General features: G+C 47.4%; 1 protein-coding gene across 3 annotated transcripts in view; it reads left to right on the top strand.

The window, feature by feature from the left end:
- The first annotated feature begins 1,178 nt into the window (after positions 1 to 1,178).
- The window catches only part of PPM1L (protein phosphatase, Mg2+/Mn2+ dependent 1L), a 200,566-nt gene continuing 183,676 nt past the window's right edge, over positions 1,179 to 18,068 (top strand). The window contains exons 1-2 of one of the 3 annotated variants that reach the window (XM_048505075.1): positions 1,179 to 1,229; positions 2,446 to 3,166. In XM_048505075.1, coding sequence (XP_048361032.1) covers positions 2,768 to 3,166 — 399 coding nt within the window. In that variant the 5' untranslated portion in view covers positions 1,179 to 1,229; positions 2,446 to 2,767. Of the gene's footprint in view, positions 1,230 to 1,280; positions 1,457 to 2,445; positions 3,167 to 4,214; positions 4,297 to 18,068 lie in introns of those variants that run through there. The other 2 variants (XM_048505074.1, XM_048505076.1) reach the window with 2 other exon arrangements.

The following is an 18,068-nucleotide window of genomic DNA, read 5'->3' as shown; positions in this document are numbered from 1 at the left end:
AAGTATAGGTGGGGCCTGAAGGTGGTCCAGAATTATATCTGATCTCCAAACTATAGAGATCGGTTTTGTCTTGTTTTATTCATTTAGACCCAGCCTTTCCCCCAATGGGGACCCAAAGTAGCTTGCATCCTTCTCCTTTGTTCCAGTTTATCCTCACAACAACCCTGTGAGGCAGTTGAGAGTGTAATTGACTGAACGTCATCCAGCGAGCTTCCATGTCACAAGTGAGGGTTCAATCCTGGTCTGACACACTGAACCACTGCATATGCTTGCTCTCAGTTCTTCAGGGAGGGGGTGTGGCTGGTTTGGAGGATGGGCTCTGTGGCATTATACTTGGGGTTCCCATTGGTGGGAAGCTGTCTGCAAATTCCTGTGGCTGCCCACTGACCCTCGTCTGCTCAGAAGTTCAGTGGAAGAGGAAATGATCCGGGTTGACGTGGAAGCACTGGCATCATGCTGGGGGATGCTCTAGCACTCTCCCACTAAACATCTATGGAAAACAAAGCTTTATGGGAGTGTGCTAGAACATCCACAACATGATGCCAATGCTTCTGCATCAACCACCTGGAAGTGATGCCTTGCCTCTTTGATGCTCCCACCAGTTGCTAGGACGGACCTGGCAACCCCAATTATACTCCACTATGGTCCCTCCTCTTCTTCTCCAGGTTTCACCCTCAGGAATGTTCAGGAAATTCCCAATCTGGAGTTGGCAATCCTATGACCTATGGATATTTACTCAGAAGTAGGGCCTACTGGATCCAGTGGGGCTTACCCATAATATGCATACAGGTGACAATTCCAGATGGGTAGCAAAATATAAAATCTATAAAAACAAAATAGTTCCGTTGCACATTAAAGCCTATTAAATTTTAATTAGTATAAAGGGATTTTTTAAAGTCAAATCTCACTGATAGAATGCGCTCTGGTTTGCGAGAAAAAAAAACCTACAATAAATATTGGTAGCCTTCACGCGTTTCATTCCACTGTGCAGTTCTCAGTCGACTTTTTCCCACACCGCACTCGCAGGCAGAGGGCGCCAGAGAGCGATCCTCCTGCGGACGGACTACAAGCACCAGACGCCTTTTGCCCGACGTCCTGCCAATCACCCGAACGTCACTTTGCGCGAGGGCTCCTGGGATTTGTAGTCCGAGGCGGACAGAAGAGGCGGCGCGGCGGCAGGCGAGCCCAGCCCAGTGGGAGGGACCGGCGAAAGAGAAAAGGGGAGACAGGTACCTCGCGGCCGGCAGCTGTTGGGAAGGGGAGGCGGGTGGAGGCTTGGGATGGGGGACCCCTCCCGAAGCAGGAGGCGAGTTCCCTGGGAAACGGGGGCGCGCGCCAGGAGGGAACCCCGGGACTGCAGCTTTTGCCGTCGGCGCGAGCGTGCCTTGCGCCCGCCTGCTTCTTTGCAGCAGCAGGGAAGAGGCATGAGTTGCGCTTTCCCTGGGAGTCTGAGCATGTAAATCTCTGCACCATTAGAAGGAAGGGAAGGCGGGGGACTGGTTCAAGGGAGCGTGTTCACCTTTGCAATGTTCTCTTCCAAGCCCCTTCACACGTCCCAGGTTTGCCGGGCTTACGCCCCTGCGCGGGCCTGCCAGCCCCAACCGGTGCCCGAAGCTGCCAAAGCGCACCCCCCCTTTCTCTTTCTTCCCACCCCCCGATAAAGTCTTTGGGGTCTTCTTTAGTTTCACTGGGGTGCAGAACAGGATGTGAATGCCAGTCAGGTGTTGTAAGTGAAAGGTGGCAAATTGGAAGTGAAATTCCTTGCCCAGCTTTTGATCTGTTTCTTGCTAGGCAAGCCAGATCTATATTTCTTAGTGTTATTTTAGCTCTGGGGAGGATCTAAAAGCTGTTTTTACTTGCTAGAGGGGGGATGAACTCCTTTGCTTACATGCCTGTCAATTTCAAGTGCCCTGCTGTCAGTCGCTCCCTGAAAGTGACCGGAATCCCTCTTTGATTCCTTTCAGCGCTCCTGTCTTCTTACTCTCCTGGGAGAAGGGCTTCAGTACATGCGCCTTTCCGCTTGAAGCTGATACAGCTCCTGTGGTTTTTTCTTCCCTCCTGAAGTCCACTGGGGTTTTCATTGTTTCCTTGTTTCTCAACTGGCCAGTTGCTGCTCCTGGACCCTTTGCTACCAGCATCGGAGCCAAGTCTTCCAGCCAAATTTGCATTAGCAGAGTACAGATTGATTTACTGTCCTACTTCCGAGCAGTCCCTGGGCAGTTGGGAACGAGCACCCGGGAAACAGCACCGAGAGGAGGGAGGTGGAAGAATTCTTTTGTGCTCTAGCTAGCTTGGACAGACTTTGTTTTTTTTCCCCATCCTCTCTTCCAGCCTGGCTGGGTAAAAAGCTCTGCAATAGCTCTCCGACAGCTTTATGTCTCTCTGTCTTCCTTGCCAGCTTTGTAGCCTTGGTATCCTCATGTGCTGATCCTTGCTGTCTTCCAGCTGATTTTCCATCTGAGGACCCTATGCTTGTGGGGAACAGAAGGAGAGAGAACAGGAGACGGCTAAGCCTGCCCTTGGCTGCTGCGGGGAGAGTGTGTTGATCTCTCCATCAGAGCCACCCCAGCCATCTGTGACTGAGCGTCCTGAAACAGAGGTGGACCAGGAGAAGGAGGAGGCAGCTTTAGCAGCAGTGGATAACCCTGCCCTTTGTGGGTTTGTATTACTGGAGCATGCACTGATTTGCTGCCTCGTCTTTAGACCCATCCCAGTCCTCGGGGTGTGTGGTGCATGGTGTGGGGGAGATCCACTCTCTCTGTAATAAATGATAGAGGATACAATGACTTTGCTCTCTCTGCTGGGTCGGATCATGCGTTACTTCTTGCTGAGACCAGAGACCCTCTTCCTGCTATGCATCAGCCTGGCCCTGTGGAGCTACTTCTTCCATACGGATGAAGTCAAGACCATTGTCAAGTCCAGCAGGGATGCGGTGAAGATGGTGAAGGGCAAGGTGGCCGAGATCATGCAGAATGACCGCCTTGGGGGTCTGGATGTGCTGGACGCGGAGTTCTCCAAGACGTGGGAGTTTAAGAACCACAACGTGGCTGTCTACTCCATCCAAGGCCGGAGAGACCATATGGAGGACAGGTTTGAAGTGATCACGGATCTGGTGAACAAGACCCATCCTTCCATATTTGGGATATTTGATGGGCATGGAGGAGAGGCAAGTTTCCAGTTATTCGTTTTGATTGTAACCCCCCCCCCCTTTTTTTTTTTTACAATTTGCAACTGTTGTCAGGGAGGAACAGCAAATGTTTTGGTGGTGATGAGGAAACCAGCTTATTGTTGTATGTCCGTTAGCAACTCTAACTTTGGTTTTAAAGGTGCATCTGAAGTAAGTGGGGAAGACTTAGACCTGATGTCTTCTGTTGTAAAAACAGATAGTGAACCCCAGTTTTTGCTTGAAGTAAGCTCTTAGAACTAAGAAGTGGGTGTTTGGATGATGATGTCTGTTGAGGAGTGACTTCTGTGGGTACGTTAATGATTTTGGTTGGAAGTAGCAACTTTACTGACACAAGGCACGTTTTCTTGCAAAACAAGAACAGCTGTGAAAGAAACTATGTCAGAGATCCTAACTTTCTTTTCTGGGGAAAACAAAACAAGCCTGAAAAATGTGCTTCTTTCTTTCAAGAAGATCCACATCCCTTTATTCCACCCCCGCCCCCTGCTTTAGAAGTTTTCTTGACGCTGCTTTATGCAGCTTCTGCTGCTGGTCAAGGCAGTCTCTTTGGTCTTGAGCAGCAGTTTGAATGGCATCTCTGGCTTGCCTTCTCTTTGTAGTGTTGTTTTATTGTTAGGTTTTGCAGTTCTTAACACGGAGGGAAAAATATCCAGAACATTGGAGACATTCACAGTACCACACTGCATGGCGTATAGGTTTTTTCAGCAAGATGATAGAGGGAAAAGTTTTTGTTTTGGTTGGAAGGGCCAGCCGGGGCACGTTGGGGAAGGGAGAGGCATGATGCTAAAGTTAAACTGCAGACTTTGTACCAGCTGAAGCACTTGGCATGCCGTTTGTTTTTATTTGCCGCTGTGCTCAGAGACGAGGGTCTTCGGGTTTCCTGCAGCTGCTCTGCCGAGTCAAACTTACAAGGGGAGCTCTGACGGCAAGCAGGCATCAAGTGAGCTGCCCAGGGAACAGCAGCTGTTCCTATAACTCCTGATGCGCAGTGTCTTTCACCCCCTTCTGTGTGCAGAGTCACACAGTGGGACATGGCCTCTGAGGCTGCCCTATGCAGGGCATGCTGACTGGGAAGCAAATACCATTGAATCCACTGGTGCTTATTCTAATCTGTAAGTGCACATGGGGTTGCATCCGAATTCTTCAGGGGCTGCAGGACCGAGGTAGCACACCACTATGCCTTGCGGATATCAACTGCTTATCAAGTCGGTTGATACTAAAAGTGTTTGTCAGGTGATGTTCTGTTGGACAGACGTGCTTGCTGTCCGCTCCCCTCCAAAGTGCACAAGTCTATGTGCGGAGTCATGTGCTGCCTTAGGAGTCCAAGTATTCCTGGGCAGGTTCCACTGAAATGAGCAGGGGCTGTTGCCGAGCATAACAGTGTGCTTATGCAGTTCTAGTACTGCAAGCGTTCTAGTACTGAGTTTTGCTAATGAGTCCTGGTCTCTCATGGTGTTGGGATTTTTTTCCGTTGTCTTTCATTTCTCTTTATTAAAGCAAATGAATAATGAAAGGAAATATAAAATACAATGATGCGTAAAATCCCTAACTGCCCCTTTTCTCTTTACAACCACGGACACAGACATTATTTATCAGCATACGGCAGTTATGCTATTAATTCAGTGCTATTGGTTTTATTGTTGATTTCACTGCTGATAATTCCCTCCCTGCTCAATTTTGTATTTTAGCTCCCCCCCCACTAATAATGTTGGGAGCTGTCTCAGGAGTGGAAATGCTAAGAATGCAAGATAGAAACATATTAATGGCAGTTCCCCTAAGATTTTGCTCAGGGGGAGCTGTTGCAAATTTTGCCTCTTTAATTAATCTGTATTAAAAATGTATGCTTTGGGTGTTCTTTTGGACCCTGAAACTCCTCCCCACAAAGTCTGTGTACATTCTGTTTTGCTCTACAGCTGAAAATTTTGTGGTAGAAGTATAACTGGTCTCCAAACACCTGCTTCTGCCCAGTGTTTTTGAGTATAATTTTCTTCCTGCCTTCATTGGCTAGTTAAGCCATGTATGGAACAATAACTGTGTTTTAAAAGTATGATTGAAAACCTATTGTAAATAGAAGCTTAATACTAGTATTTTGCCTCTGGCCCAATGCATATCAGCAATCAGATGATACCTGGCTTGTAGGGGTAAAATGTGTTGGTTAATGTTGACTGTATTTAACCTCAGAAACCATTATTTTAAAATTATGTGAGATTACCAGGAAATGTTTTGTGTAAATATAATGGGCACTATTGATTCATTGTTTATACTGAACAGAAATCTCCAAAACAGCTTAATGCGTGTGAATTACTTTTTATGCCGTCTCTTTTCCTCAGGATCAACTTGGTTTGAAAATTGAAATTGAGATGCCCGTTTCCTTCCTTTTGAAATCATGCATGCATTTAGGCAGAATGGGGATCTTGTGTCTTCTTAAATTCTGAGGGCTCAGTTAAGTATTGGTAGTTAGTCTAGCTGTATTAATCTAAAATGGAAAGAAAGATGCAATTGTGTTTATGTGGCTTAACATGAGATTGTCTCAAACTGGAATGTTACCCCTCCTTGGAGAAGAACGGGGCGCTTGTCAGAGCAGGAAAGAGGGGTTGGAGAAAATTGAAGTCCTGCTGGTTACAAGGAAAGTAGTGTAATGTGTTAGAAGAGGTAATTTGAGTGAGCCACCTGAATTGATCCTGGTGTGGTGAAGTACAGGGTATTGGTGAGAGCCACTCGCAGCCGCACCCCCCAAAAAATGACCACCTCCTAAAGGCCAGCGAAATGGGTATTGGTGATAGCCCCCTCTGGTAAACGGACTGAACACATTCCACCAAATGGCCAGTGCCTGCTGCTGGCAGACTGGCTAACATTATCTCGGGTTCCATGTTGTTGTTCACATGGTTTACTACTTGTTGTAGTGTTAGCAATAAATGCTGTTAATCTGTAGCAGCTGGAATGTCCCCAGGAACATACGGCTGTGGATTTTGACTTCCAGCATCCTTCTTTTTCTGCCAAGCATGTGCTAGCTTCATTAGTATGCAGATGAAGTTGAAAGTTCTGAGGGCTGTTTGATTCCCATGGGCAAAGTTTGATGAACATCTACTGTGGTAATGATGGAGAGATGGTGATAAGATTTTTAAAACGTATTTGTGGGCAGGCTTTTTGATGCACCGTAGGTGGAGAGTAAGGTACTATTGACCATTTTGGCTTATATTAACAGCAGGGCTGCCGAGCACCACCATGGGCACCTGGGCAAAAAATGCCATCTGGGCCACCCCATGACAGCAAATATCATAACAAAACAAACTACTTGGCTTTCTGTTCTTCTGAATAGAATAATGCTTGTTACCTGGAAATAAGCCCCATTGAATTAAGTGGGATAAGTCTCTATCAATTAGTACTGAAATGCAAAAAGACTGTAAAAACGTTTCTGCTAATTAACAAACAAGCAAATAAGCAGGCTCACATGATGCACAATGAGGGAAGGAACATTGGAGAGATGTGAGAAGGTTTCATGGTCCAGGGACAGGAGCCAGGTAGGGAGCCAAGTGTCCAGATGGTTCTGTGTTCCTGCTCCTCCACCAACTTCAGAAGGTGATTGTAGTATCTGGAAGCTGAAATCCACCTAGCTCCAGCTCTCTGTTCCCATCCTCTTCCCTCCTGCTGCTGCCTCCTAAAAGAGGAAAGAAGAAAGGAGGCAAGCAGAGGCAAACTTCTTCAGGATGCTTTACAGAAAGCGAAATTGTAGTGGTGAACAGTTGCCAGTAATCCAAGTGCAGCCCATGGGCAGATTTATGCCAGTGCACTAAGCCAGTTTTGTACCAACCATTAACCTGGTTTAAGGCTGTATCCAATTAGGCAGTCACATTTTTGACCAAGGACAGCAATTGAATTGTTTCTGAAAGCTTTATGCTCTGTTGCAAACAACATAGAATCAGAATCAGCTGTCACTTCTTTTTCCTCCTAGTTTCCTCCATTGCAAATTGGACTCTACAGGGTGCAAGCTGCACAAAGACCTCCTTTGCCATTAATAGGAACCTCCCCCTCTGACATATCGGGGCTTTGCATCCTACAGTGAGTTTCATGAGCCTTCAGTGAGTTTCATGAGACATCTTGACTAAGACAATTGCACAGTCTGCCCCTGTGTATGTTTAATATTTACTGTGAGACCTAGTGTGCCCTGCTTCCTAATCAGGAACTCATAACAGCCAGTGTTTGGGCTGCAGAAACGTTTATGGCTTATTCAACATCTCAGTTATCAGTAATGTTGTGCAGTTATGTTGATCAGCTATGGGTCACTGGCTCTGTGTTGATCTTTTGCTCTGAATATTGTCACAGTTTGCCTGTTTAACGACAGAAGGTTACTGACCCCTACCTTACAGCAGAGCAGGCATAAGAAAGAGTCCTGGCATCTGCTTCTCCTGTGTGACCTCAGTAATCATTCTGTGGTGATTCCTGTACATCTTAGGGTAATTTTGAACAATACTCTTAGCCACCCGCTTAGCCACAGTCATGACCAAACTCATGTAGGCAGTGAATGTAAGCAGTCAGACTAATGTACTGTTTGTTGTGGTGATCCTATCTTAAGTCCAGGTGTTAGCGTAGGTCAGGTGTGAATTCTAGTTTATCAGGGTTGCACCTGACAAACACAGACAAGAATCCAAGTTTGTTGTTTTTACACCACCTGGCACACTGGCAGAAACCAGGTGACTGATTTGCAACTATGATAATTTGAATTTACTTTCTGTATTACCCTTGGTTTGCTTAATTGGCCTTGATATGGTAGGGAAAGACTTCATTCAATATACATAATGCTGAGTTCAACTTATTTGTGAAAAAGGCCTCTTGGGGTCTTTCATAAGATAGTTTTGTGACTCTAGAACAGAGGTGGGCAATTATTTTTTCCATGGGGCCGCATAAGAAACAGAAAATATTGTGGAGGGCCAGGCCAAAAGGCAGGGGGGCGAGGCGCTTTTGAAAGCCCCGCAGAAGCCGGCAGCCAAGGCAACCGGCTTCTGCGGGTATTTCAAAGGCGCCTCGCTCCCCAGCACGGCAGGGGGGCCAGTCAGGGTCATCCGGCGGGCCGGATGTGGCCCGCGGGCCGTATAATGCCCAGGTCTGCTCTAGAACCTTATTCACTTTTCAAATGACAAACTAGAAAATATTTTAGAAGCTCCTTTTCTTCTGAGAATGTAGTTCTTTCCCCTCTTCATATGCTGTTGTCCTAAGCGTTTTTTGAACGCATGTGTTTGTGCATTTGCAGGTGGAAACCAATGTCTTCATAAAAGCAAATAAGTGGCATTATCAGAACAAAGTACCCAGTATGTGCAGTTGACATTTTAAATCTTTTCGTTTGGGTAAGAGTTGCTTTTGTCAACAGAAGCTCTCTTTATTTGAACAATCTGGAAAAGAAAAACGCCACCACAAATACTTTTGTGAAGAATCTTGGACATTGTTCAATGATTGTGTGTGTGTTCTGAATGCCTGAATAGAAGATAAAAATAGAAAATAGTTTAAGTACTAGTTGAACTGGTCAGGTCTCAATAAGCTACATGCCTTGGGACTCCTCCTCCTCCTCCTCCTTCAAAAGTAACCCTGCTTGCCTGTTTCTGAAGGACATCTTTGGTAAGACAAATTTGCTATTTGTAGTATCCTCCTTCCCCTCCCCCAATGCTTTGAGGATGGGAGAGCCTTGGTAACATCTTCCTTTCTTATTATCCTGTCTAGTTTAAGGGTCCTTAGGGCATCCTCCTGAAGTACATGGGATGCTAATTTGCAGCATAGGATCGGAGGCAAGACTGAGCTCTTTCAACAACTATCTCGTGCAGCTGCTCAGGTGCTGCAGTGAAACAAATAAGCATTTCGCCCACGTTCCCTCATCTAGATTCCTGTGTTTGCCAACAAGCATTTACTAGCTGCTGCTGTGCTGTGTGTCCCCCCTCCATCTCCATACCTGACCCCCTTCTGCACAGTCATTAAAGGTACAGAAGATATGTTCTCTATGGAGTGGTTTGGCATGGTGATCCACACAAGTCCTAATGTAATTAATATGGTGGCTCACTTTAAAAATAGCATGTGAATAAATAAAACCACACAAGCTTGGAACCCACTTTCCCAGGTTTTGTGACCCACTTTTGGGTCAGGACCCACAGGTTGGGAAACGCCTGCTCTATGGTATTTAATCACTGTAAGTGTTGGTAGCAACCCTCCAGTGTATTTTTCTGCAATGCTGGGTAGCTGGCTGTTTTCATCAAATTGCTATGAATAAATGATAGATAAAATTGCTATGAATAAATGATGGATATGACAGTGCATTGCTGTGTTTTGATTTTGACTTGTTCTCAATGACTATCTGGCCCAGCATTGTAGAAACAATGAAACTAGTTCAGAGAGCGCAAGAGGAGCTTTAGACTTGCTTTTGGTGTGCATGTATTTATGCGTTTTTTTAAAAAAAGCCAGTTTCCTGTACTATTCCCGAGTCCATGCAAAGAGATGTTAGCATTCAGTACCTGGGTTAGACCTGCTGAACATGTGACCCACCAACCTGAATGTCTTTGGTTCCCATTGTCAGCCTTTTCTCAAAGAAGGGACAATTATCTCTTGTTTTGTTTTTTAAGATAAGGAAGGGGAGAATAGCACTTGTTACCTGAGTTCAGTCCTGAACTGAGCCACTGCAGAGTTTGCCCATCATTAGAAAAAATGATACTGATTGCCTCATATGGGTGTTGGGTGAGGGAGAAGGTCAGTGGAGGACAGGTTGAAGTGGCACGGTTGTTAGACACATGGCAGGTGTTGTTTTGGTGAGCAGGAAATCTTGGCAAGCCAGGAATGACAGGTGGGAAGGAAGCTTACATGGCAGGGCTCATGCTGGTAATGTTTAAAAACACATAGTTCTCTTGCAGGCTCAGGGCATCTTGGTGGGTGATTCTCCACCCCATTTCAGGGAGGCAGGAAATAGAATTTCGTCACTTCCTGTCCAGTCTAGGAATCCAATTTACCCAGTATCTTTCCTGCCTAGACAGGGAGTGCACGGAATTCTCGGTAGCTGGTACCTTATTCCTGCTTTTCTTTCTCTTATTCGCCCTCCTGTCACTATTATTTGTTTTAGCTGTGTTCCTTGTTTGTGTCTTCATCTTTCACTGTCGGTGTGTCTCCTGGGTTACTTGTGGGCAGATAGCTCTCCCTCACAGGGAACCTTCCCGCCCAAACCCCAAAATGGCCGACGGCCGTTTCTCCCCTCCCCCAGGATTCCACCGCTCGGCTGCTGAGGCCACCCGAGCGCATGCCAAAGTCCCCAGCAGCACCTCTAAAAAACCCCCATGGCCCAACGGGCCCCCCCTAGGGCCCCCAATGAAGCGCGGCACCACCGCCCGCAAGAAAACAAACGCCACTCCGGCCCCTACGGGACCGCGGGAGCAAGCCGCCTTAAGCTGCATAAGAGCCGGAAACCCCGGGCCTGGGCTGCGGCTGGGCCGACGCTGCGGAGCCCGCGCCCCCAACGACCTCCGCACAGAGTGTGCAAGGAGCCCAAGCGGCAGAACGCCAGCCTTCCTCCGGTTCGTTCTCCCCTCGGGGGACTGGAGAGGCGGAGCCCCCCCCCCTCCACGGAGACGCTGCGGAGCGCGGCGAATAGGCTTTTCAAACCGACGCTTTCAGCCTCGAGGCCATTCGTGTGGGGGGCGGAGCAGAGAGACAACAACCCAGGGAGGAGAGTGAACTGTACCAATCTGCTCAACCCTTTAACTGGCAATCTCTTTCACCTTCGGACTTTGCCACATTCCTCAATAGGGCTATAGAAGACAAACTTCAGAGCCTTCAGTTCAGAGGATACAGGTCCCCAACCACTATGCCAGAGCAGCCTGGGCAAACTAGGGGCTACCCTAGGTCCCCATGGCAAGGTGCAGGAACCTCCTCACAGGCACTCAATAGAGAGTGCATTAGGTTCCCCCCTCAGGACACCATCGCTCTCCCTCCAGGTGGGCAAACTAGGGGTTACCCTAGGTCCCCACCTTCTACCCATGGGCTAACTAGGGGCTACCCTAGAATCCCAATGGAAGATCCCCTGCAATTCCCTCATGAGGAGGAAGGCAGTGGCGATGAGGACCACCAATCCCTAGCGCACTTTTCCGACCCCGAAGAGGTGGAAACTAGTGCTGCTGAAGCCTCCCTCCGATGCTTCAAAGATGAGGATCTGGCCCTTTTAATTGCCAAAACCACCTCGGCACTCGAATTGCACGATTCTGATGATGCCCAAATCCCAGGGGCTTCCTCTGCATTGCCCCCCATCAAGGGATGCCCCAAGGGCAGTAAGCAACATCTACCACAAGAGGAAACCCCCAAGTCAGTGTTCCCCATACCTGAATTCTTCATTAAGAAAATCACAAAAGAATGGGAAGCCCCGGCTTCCAACAAGCACACCATTTCTACGGCCAGGAGACGCTACCTGGTTCCGGAATATGTCGAATCCATCATGAAGATCCCCCCTGTTGATGCTCCAGTGGTTGCCACTCAGTCTGGGGGACTTCTGGTCAAGGAAGGCGAAGGCAATATTAAAGATTTCCTTGACAAGAGATCAGACACCATGCTCAGGCGATCCCATGAATCCCTGGCGACATCCATGAAGGCCATAGCACCAGCCTCTACGGTGGCCAGAGCACTCCTCTTCCGGTCTAATCGGGTCCTAGACATCCTGCCCCTGGAAATGACAGCAGCTAGAGAGGGCATCGAACGCATCAGAATGGGAGCTGCCTTCATCGCAGATGCCTCCCTTGACGCCTTAGTCCTGTCAGCCCGTGCCATGGCCTCCCCCCTGGTGGCCTGTCGCAATGCCTGGATTAGAGCCTGGCAAGCCGACACTCAATCCAAAACTCTAATCACCAGTTACGCCTTCCAAGGCAAAACGCTATTCGGAGACAAGCTAGACCACGTCGTAGTCGAAACCAAGGACAAAAAGAAGGCATTACCCAAATTCCTTCGATCAGACAAAACTCAGTCTTGGCCAAGAACATCCTTCAGATCTCAACGGGTCTTACAACGTGCCCCCAGAGACGGTAGGAGCTCCTCCTGGACACCAAGAGAGAACAGAAACGCCTCCTGGTCCTCCCGTGGTTTCAGTTCCTTTCGTCGCAGAGGAAATTTTCACTCCAAGTTTGACAAAAACATCAGAACGGATGCAACCTCCAAGTCCTGACTCTCCACAGGTGGGGGGTCGACTCCTCCCTTTCCAGGAAGCGTGGACAGGCCCCCATGCCGACACCTGGACGACAGAAGCTGTCTCCCAGGGTTATGCCATAGAGTTTCTTTCCTTCCCCCCTACACACTTCCTCCCTTCTCCTCTAAGCAACAAGAAGGACAAAGCTCTCAGAACTCTGAATGCCATAGAACATCTCCTCAACATCGGTGCCATAGAAGCTGTTCCGGAAGGGGAGACCTTCTGCGGACATTACTCGCATTTCTTCACAGTCCCCAAGAAATCAGGGGACTGGAGAGCAATCCTGAATCTACGAACCGTCAACAAATTCATCAGACCTGTAAGATTCAAAATGGAGTCCCTCAGGACCATCTCAGAGGCACTCCGACCCGGAGACTTCATGACATCCCTAGACCTCTCCGAGGCATACCTTCACGTGCCCATCAGACCATCCCACAGAAGGTTCCTCAGATTTGCGGTCAACCACAAACATTATCAGTTCAGGGCTCTCCCATTCGGGCTGGCCTCGGCCCCGAGAGTTTTTTCGAAGATTATGTTGGCCCCCATCATCCTTCTTCGACAGCAGGGGGTGCACATTCACCCCTATCTAGACGACCTCTTGATACGGTCACAATCCAAGGACAAAGCAGTTCGGGACCTGAATCGGGTCATACGGACCCTAAAATCCCATGGGTTCCTGATCAACATGAACAAAGAGCTGCTTTGATCCCTACCAATCGCTCTAACACACCTCGGAGCCATCATAGACTCCAACAAAAATGCTCTCTTCCTCCCGGGGGAGAAAATAGACAAAATCCAGAAAATGATAAGTCTTCTCCTACAGAGACCTTCAGCCTCTCTTCTTCTACTACAGTAGAAACTACTTTGGGCATGCTGATTGGCAACCCATCGACACCTTCACCCAATGGGGGGGAGGCCCATGCACCGACTCACTACTCAAACAATTTCTTTTTTCAGTCCCCTACCAACAAGATATATTATCATCATTCTCCCTAAGAAAGACAGGAGATTGCAAGTCCCAAGCAATCCCTGTAAAAGTCTCCCAACTTCATTGGTGGATGTGCAAAAGGAACCTCTCACAGGGAAGGCAGTACCTGCACTCTCATCCCAGTTACAAACATTCACAGATGCCAGCCTCCAAGGCTGCGGAGCCAGCCTCGGAGACAAATACGGGTCAAGGCAAGTGGGACGGAGAGACCAGTCCACAGACTGGCCCATCAACATACTGGAAGTGAGAAGCCATCCTCGCTTTAGCCCTTCTCTTCTTCCACAAATCTGTCCTCAAATGAAGGCACGTCCTCATCCAAGACTGGACAACATGAAGCAAGGCCAAGGCTATCCACATAAACAATCAAAGGGGATCAAAATCCTCCAAGACTGCACAGGTAGAAGCCTCCAAAAATCCTCCTCTCGTGGGCAGAAAACAATCTCCTGAGCTCTGAGGGCAAGAACACATTCAGGGGAACTCTGAACCTGCAAGCCGACTCGGCTAGAAGCAGATGTTCAAACCATCTCTCCAGCCGAATGGTCATTGTAGACCCAAAGGTGTTTCAGGAGACATCACGCCTAACACCTAGGGACTCCCGTCAGTCGATCTCTTTGCGACGTGCTCCAGGAACTCACAGTTACCACGCTTTGTTCATCTCCAGGTTCTTTCATCCAGAAGGCGGCTTTGCAGTGGACGCCTCTCACAGCCACACATGGCCTGCCGGTCTCCCTGTGCATGCCTTCCCCTCAATTCCTCTCATCTCCGAAAACTACTCCGGAAGATACTACTGTCCAAGGCCCAGGTCATCCTAAGGTGGCACCCAACTGGCCGCAGGAGACCATGGTTCTCTCATAGATACAAGAGCTGTCTGTCTCTCCCTCCATTCCCCTCTACCAGTGCTTCTCTCCGGGATTCCTCCTCCTTCCAGAAGGATCCCCTGTGGCACTCCAGACCCTGCCTGGTTTCATCTTAAACTTAGCCTGGAGGTTGAGGCCTGCGCAATCTAACAGCCAAAGGTTACCTCCCACGGCAGTAACCAATACACCTTCCTGGCCTCCAGACGGCCCGCCACGCTACGATCTATGGATATATAACATGGAAGACCTTAGTCAAAGCTGGGCCAAGAGTAAGAAGGTAAAATCCAGAAACTCCACCCTAGCCGCCAGTGCTGGAGTTTTTACAAGATGGATTTCAATCGTTGGATTCTCCGATGTAATACTCTTAAGAAGACAGGTAGTCCGCCTCTTATCTTACAGTCTGGCACAAGTCTCCAAGGGCTGTCCTTGGCCTCCCAACACCCAGACATCCCCTCAGATTCCTAAAAGGCGTGCAACAGTTCTCAACCTCCTACTCATCCAATCGTGGTTCCCTTCATGGAGATTGCACCACGGTTCTCTCAGCCCTGACTGACCAAATCGCACATTCGAGACCTATCCAGACAATTCACCTCACGCTTGGCTCAGACTGGAAGGTGCTCTTCCTGATAGCCATCAACTACAGCCAGAGGAGAGTATCAGGAACTCAGGGCTCTCTCCATAGGACCCGAAGAACCTGTGCATCTTCCACGATGACAAAGTGGTCCTCCTCAGACAGACTCCAACGTTTCAAGCCCAAGGTTTCATCCAGCTTTCTACTTGCAGTGCAAGCACATCATTCTTCCATCTTTTCTCTCTGCCCTCTCGACCCAATCATCCCAAAGAACGTCTGTGGCATAATTTGGATGTCAGACGCAGGCCTCTTCAAAGCGTTTCATTATCCTGCTACTGACTCAATCAGACAAAACCTACAAACCCTCTTCATGGCTAACACATTGCTCCCACCAAAATTAGGCAGTGTCCATGACAGCAAAGCTCTCATATTAGCTCAAATATTAGAGTCATGTATTGTAGGCGGGAAGCTCATATAGCTGGCCTCCTCCTAAAGGTTCCAGTCCCCTCAGGGATTACTGCCCATTCAACGCCCCTAGGGTCAAGCAGCCAATTAACGCCAGCCTTTACGGACACAGCTGCCACAATATAGAACAGGATTTTGCAAGGCAGCCTGCTTAATATGGCTCGACCCCTTCATCTTTACGTTAAGCACCACCGGGCTTAATTCATGGGGGGAGCTGCAGGACAACTGGCGTCTTCGGACGCAGAGTTCTGGAACACACTCATAGATGTCCTAACGCATAGCCCACCCTTTTTGGGGACACTGCTTTGGGAGGTCCCACCCCAAGATGCCTCCTGAGCCTGCAAGGATAGGCAGTTCTGGTCCATTGGTTCACTTCTACCGTGAAGGAGCTCTTCTCTTGTAGGCTTATGGGGCATCTTGGCCCTCCCAGCTTCTTCGCTAGCATCTCTCATGTTTCTCAGCAACTTATCTCCCTCTCCCTGCATCAATATAACAGTAAGTGATTGGGATTCCCCTAGGTCACTAGTTAGACATGTTCAGTTGTCTGTTATAGTTCATGTTACTGTTCATGTTATTGGACCTTGTTTGTTTCTCCATTTTGGAGTCTTGTTCCTTTCCGATCTGTTTCCGGTGTGGGACTACTAGTTCAGTCGAATACTGGGTAAATTGGATTCCTAGACTGGACAGGAAGTGACGAAATTCTATTTCCTGCCTCCCTGAAATGGGGTGGAGAATCACCCACCAAGATGCCCCATCGCCTACAAGAGAAGGCTCCTTCACGGTAAGTGAACCAATGGACCGTTTTCCCAGAGTGATGGAGAACACTTCCTGATTCCTCCCCCCACCTTCAATTTTCAGTGGTTAATGTTATGTATTTCAAATTTCTACCCAGCCTTTTCCTGCCTTTTTCCCCAAAAAGTGGCTTAGTTGGTGGAACTGATGGCTTAGTGTTAAATTCTGGCAGGAGTCAAATTGATGGTGTGTTCCTTAACCTTCCTTGGGAAGGTTCATTGCCTGTTCAACCTATTTTAAGTTTGAAACCGCTGCAGAGATTGGGCATCCCAATAAGCCTTTTGGTGTAACTTTTAGTGTTTGGGGAACAGAGTTTCTTTCATGCAGCTGCTTGTCTGTTTCTATCAGGTATCTGCTAGATATCATTCGTGACATAATTAGTAGCAAGAGATACTCTTTTCACCCAATTCTGTCACAACCCATTAGCTGCTTAAGTACGCTGTGCCATTCCGAACCTTTTTAAAAAGTATATTTGTTAATTTTGTATTTAATTTTTAGTGGTTTTAATATTGCTTTGGAGGCAGTGTGCTTCATACACCTAAAACCTGAAATGTAGGCTTTAAACCACTGCCCGTAGCAAATACATTCATAAGTCATACAAACAGTATTTTCTCAATATTCTCGAGGTTTTCAGTTTATCCTGTTTTTTCAGTCTTTGATGGGACAATCTGTGCCTGGAATCAGGGCTGAGAGTAAATATTTATGCAGATATTACGGTTATATAAAATCCTCCAATTTCTGTCACTAACATGTATATCAGTCTCCAATTAGCTGACCAATATAACTGGAACTGATGGACTGAGCTTTTTTTCAGTTTGGATAGGAAATCTGAATGTTGTTGTTTGATTGCACGTCGGAGATTGTTTTTTTTAAATAAGGATTGTAACCATCTATTTAGATTCCTACATTGCAGGAGTACAGATTGTCAATTACCTGCTTGAGTGTTATCTCAGCAGTTCATGGCCATCTCTATAACAGTGAACAATGGCCAGGAAGTATGGGTGGGCACAGCTATTTGCATACCACTTGAATCCTGCTGGTTATGACAGATGCTGGCTTGCCCTGATCTTTTTTTTGTGAGCTTGTGCATTTGCAGCCCCTTCTAGGTGGTATCTGCCTGTGTGACTGTTGTGAGGTAGTGGTGGCTAGGCAAAGCAGAGGAGGCGTTCCAAGTGCTAGTAGCCATCGATTCAGATTGCTGCTGCTATTTCATTATTATCCATCAATCTGAAGCTTTGACAAAGAGGTAGATTTGGGGATTCCAGCTGCAGAAATGCGGCCTTTGCATTTATGTGTTTGATTTATGTGTTATTCTGTTCTATAGACCTATCCCCCCCCCCCCCACACTGTTTAGAACCTTTTTTAGAATATGTCTAAAAATGCTTTTTAAGACATTTCCTAAAGTGGCTGTGGGACACAGCTGTGTTGTCCAAAGCCAAAAACAAAAGCTACATGACCGTATTTTGGACCATCCAAAATAACGCAGAACCGCAGACTAGCGTTTGGTTCAGTCTTAATAAAATGTAATCTGCAGCTTTTTCGTTCTTGAAAATTGAAAGTTTCATTGAAAAGGTGAACAATGAACAGTATTATCTCATGTCCACTTATGTAATCCTTTAAATACCAGGCCGGTCCTTTTTTCCGCAGCATTGCCTTGCCCATTTGAAGAACAGTTGATTCTTTATCTAGGAAAGACAAATAGACCAATGCTGAAGGAGCACAGATCTTACCGTTTTGGTTTTTTTAATCTTTCTTCTTTTGTTTTTGAAAGGGAGACACAGATATTTGCCCTACTGCAGATATTTTACTGCAACCCTACTGCCAACACCCCAGTTATCTTTTTTACTGCTTTCAACCTGCTGGTCAAGACTGAAATGTTAAATGGAATTTCTTCAGGCACACATCTGCTTCCAAGTCAAACCACCTTGCTGTATCTCCAAGGGAGAGAATGTTTATATGTATGCTTATTCTTCATTTGGTGGGTGAATTATTTATTCTCTTGGTGTTGAGGTTTT

The sequence above is a fragment of the Sphaerodactylus townsendi genome, linkage group LG08 (genome assembly GCF_021028975.2).
Source record: "Sphaerodactylus townsendi isolate TG3544 linkage group LG08, MPM_Stown_v2.3, whole genome shotgun sequence".
Classification (NCBI taxonomy): domain Eukaryota; kingdom Metazoa; phylum Chordata; class Lepidosauria; order Squamata; family Sphaerodactylidae; genus Sphaerodactylus; species Sphaerodactylus townsendi.
The sequence above is the reverse complement of the archived record's forward strand: the minus strand, read 5'-3'. Positions and strand labels throughout refer to the sequence as shown.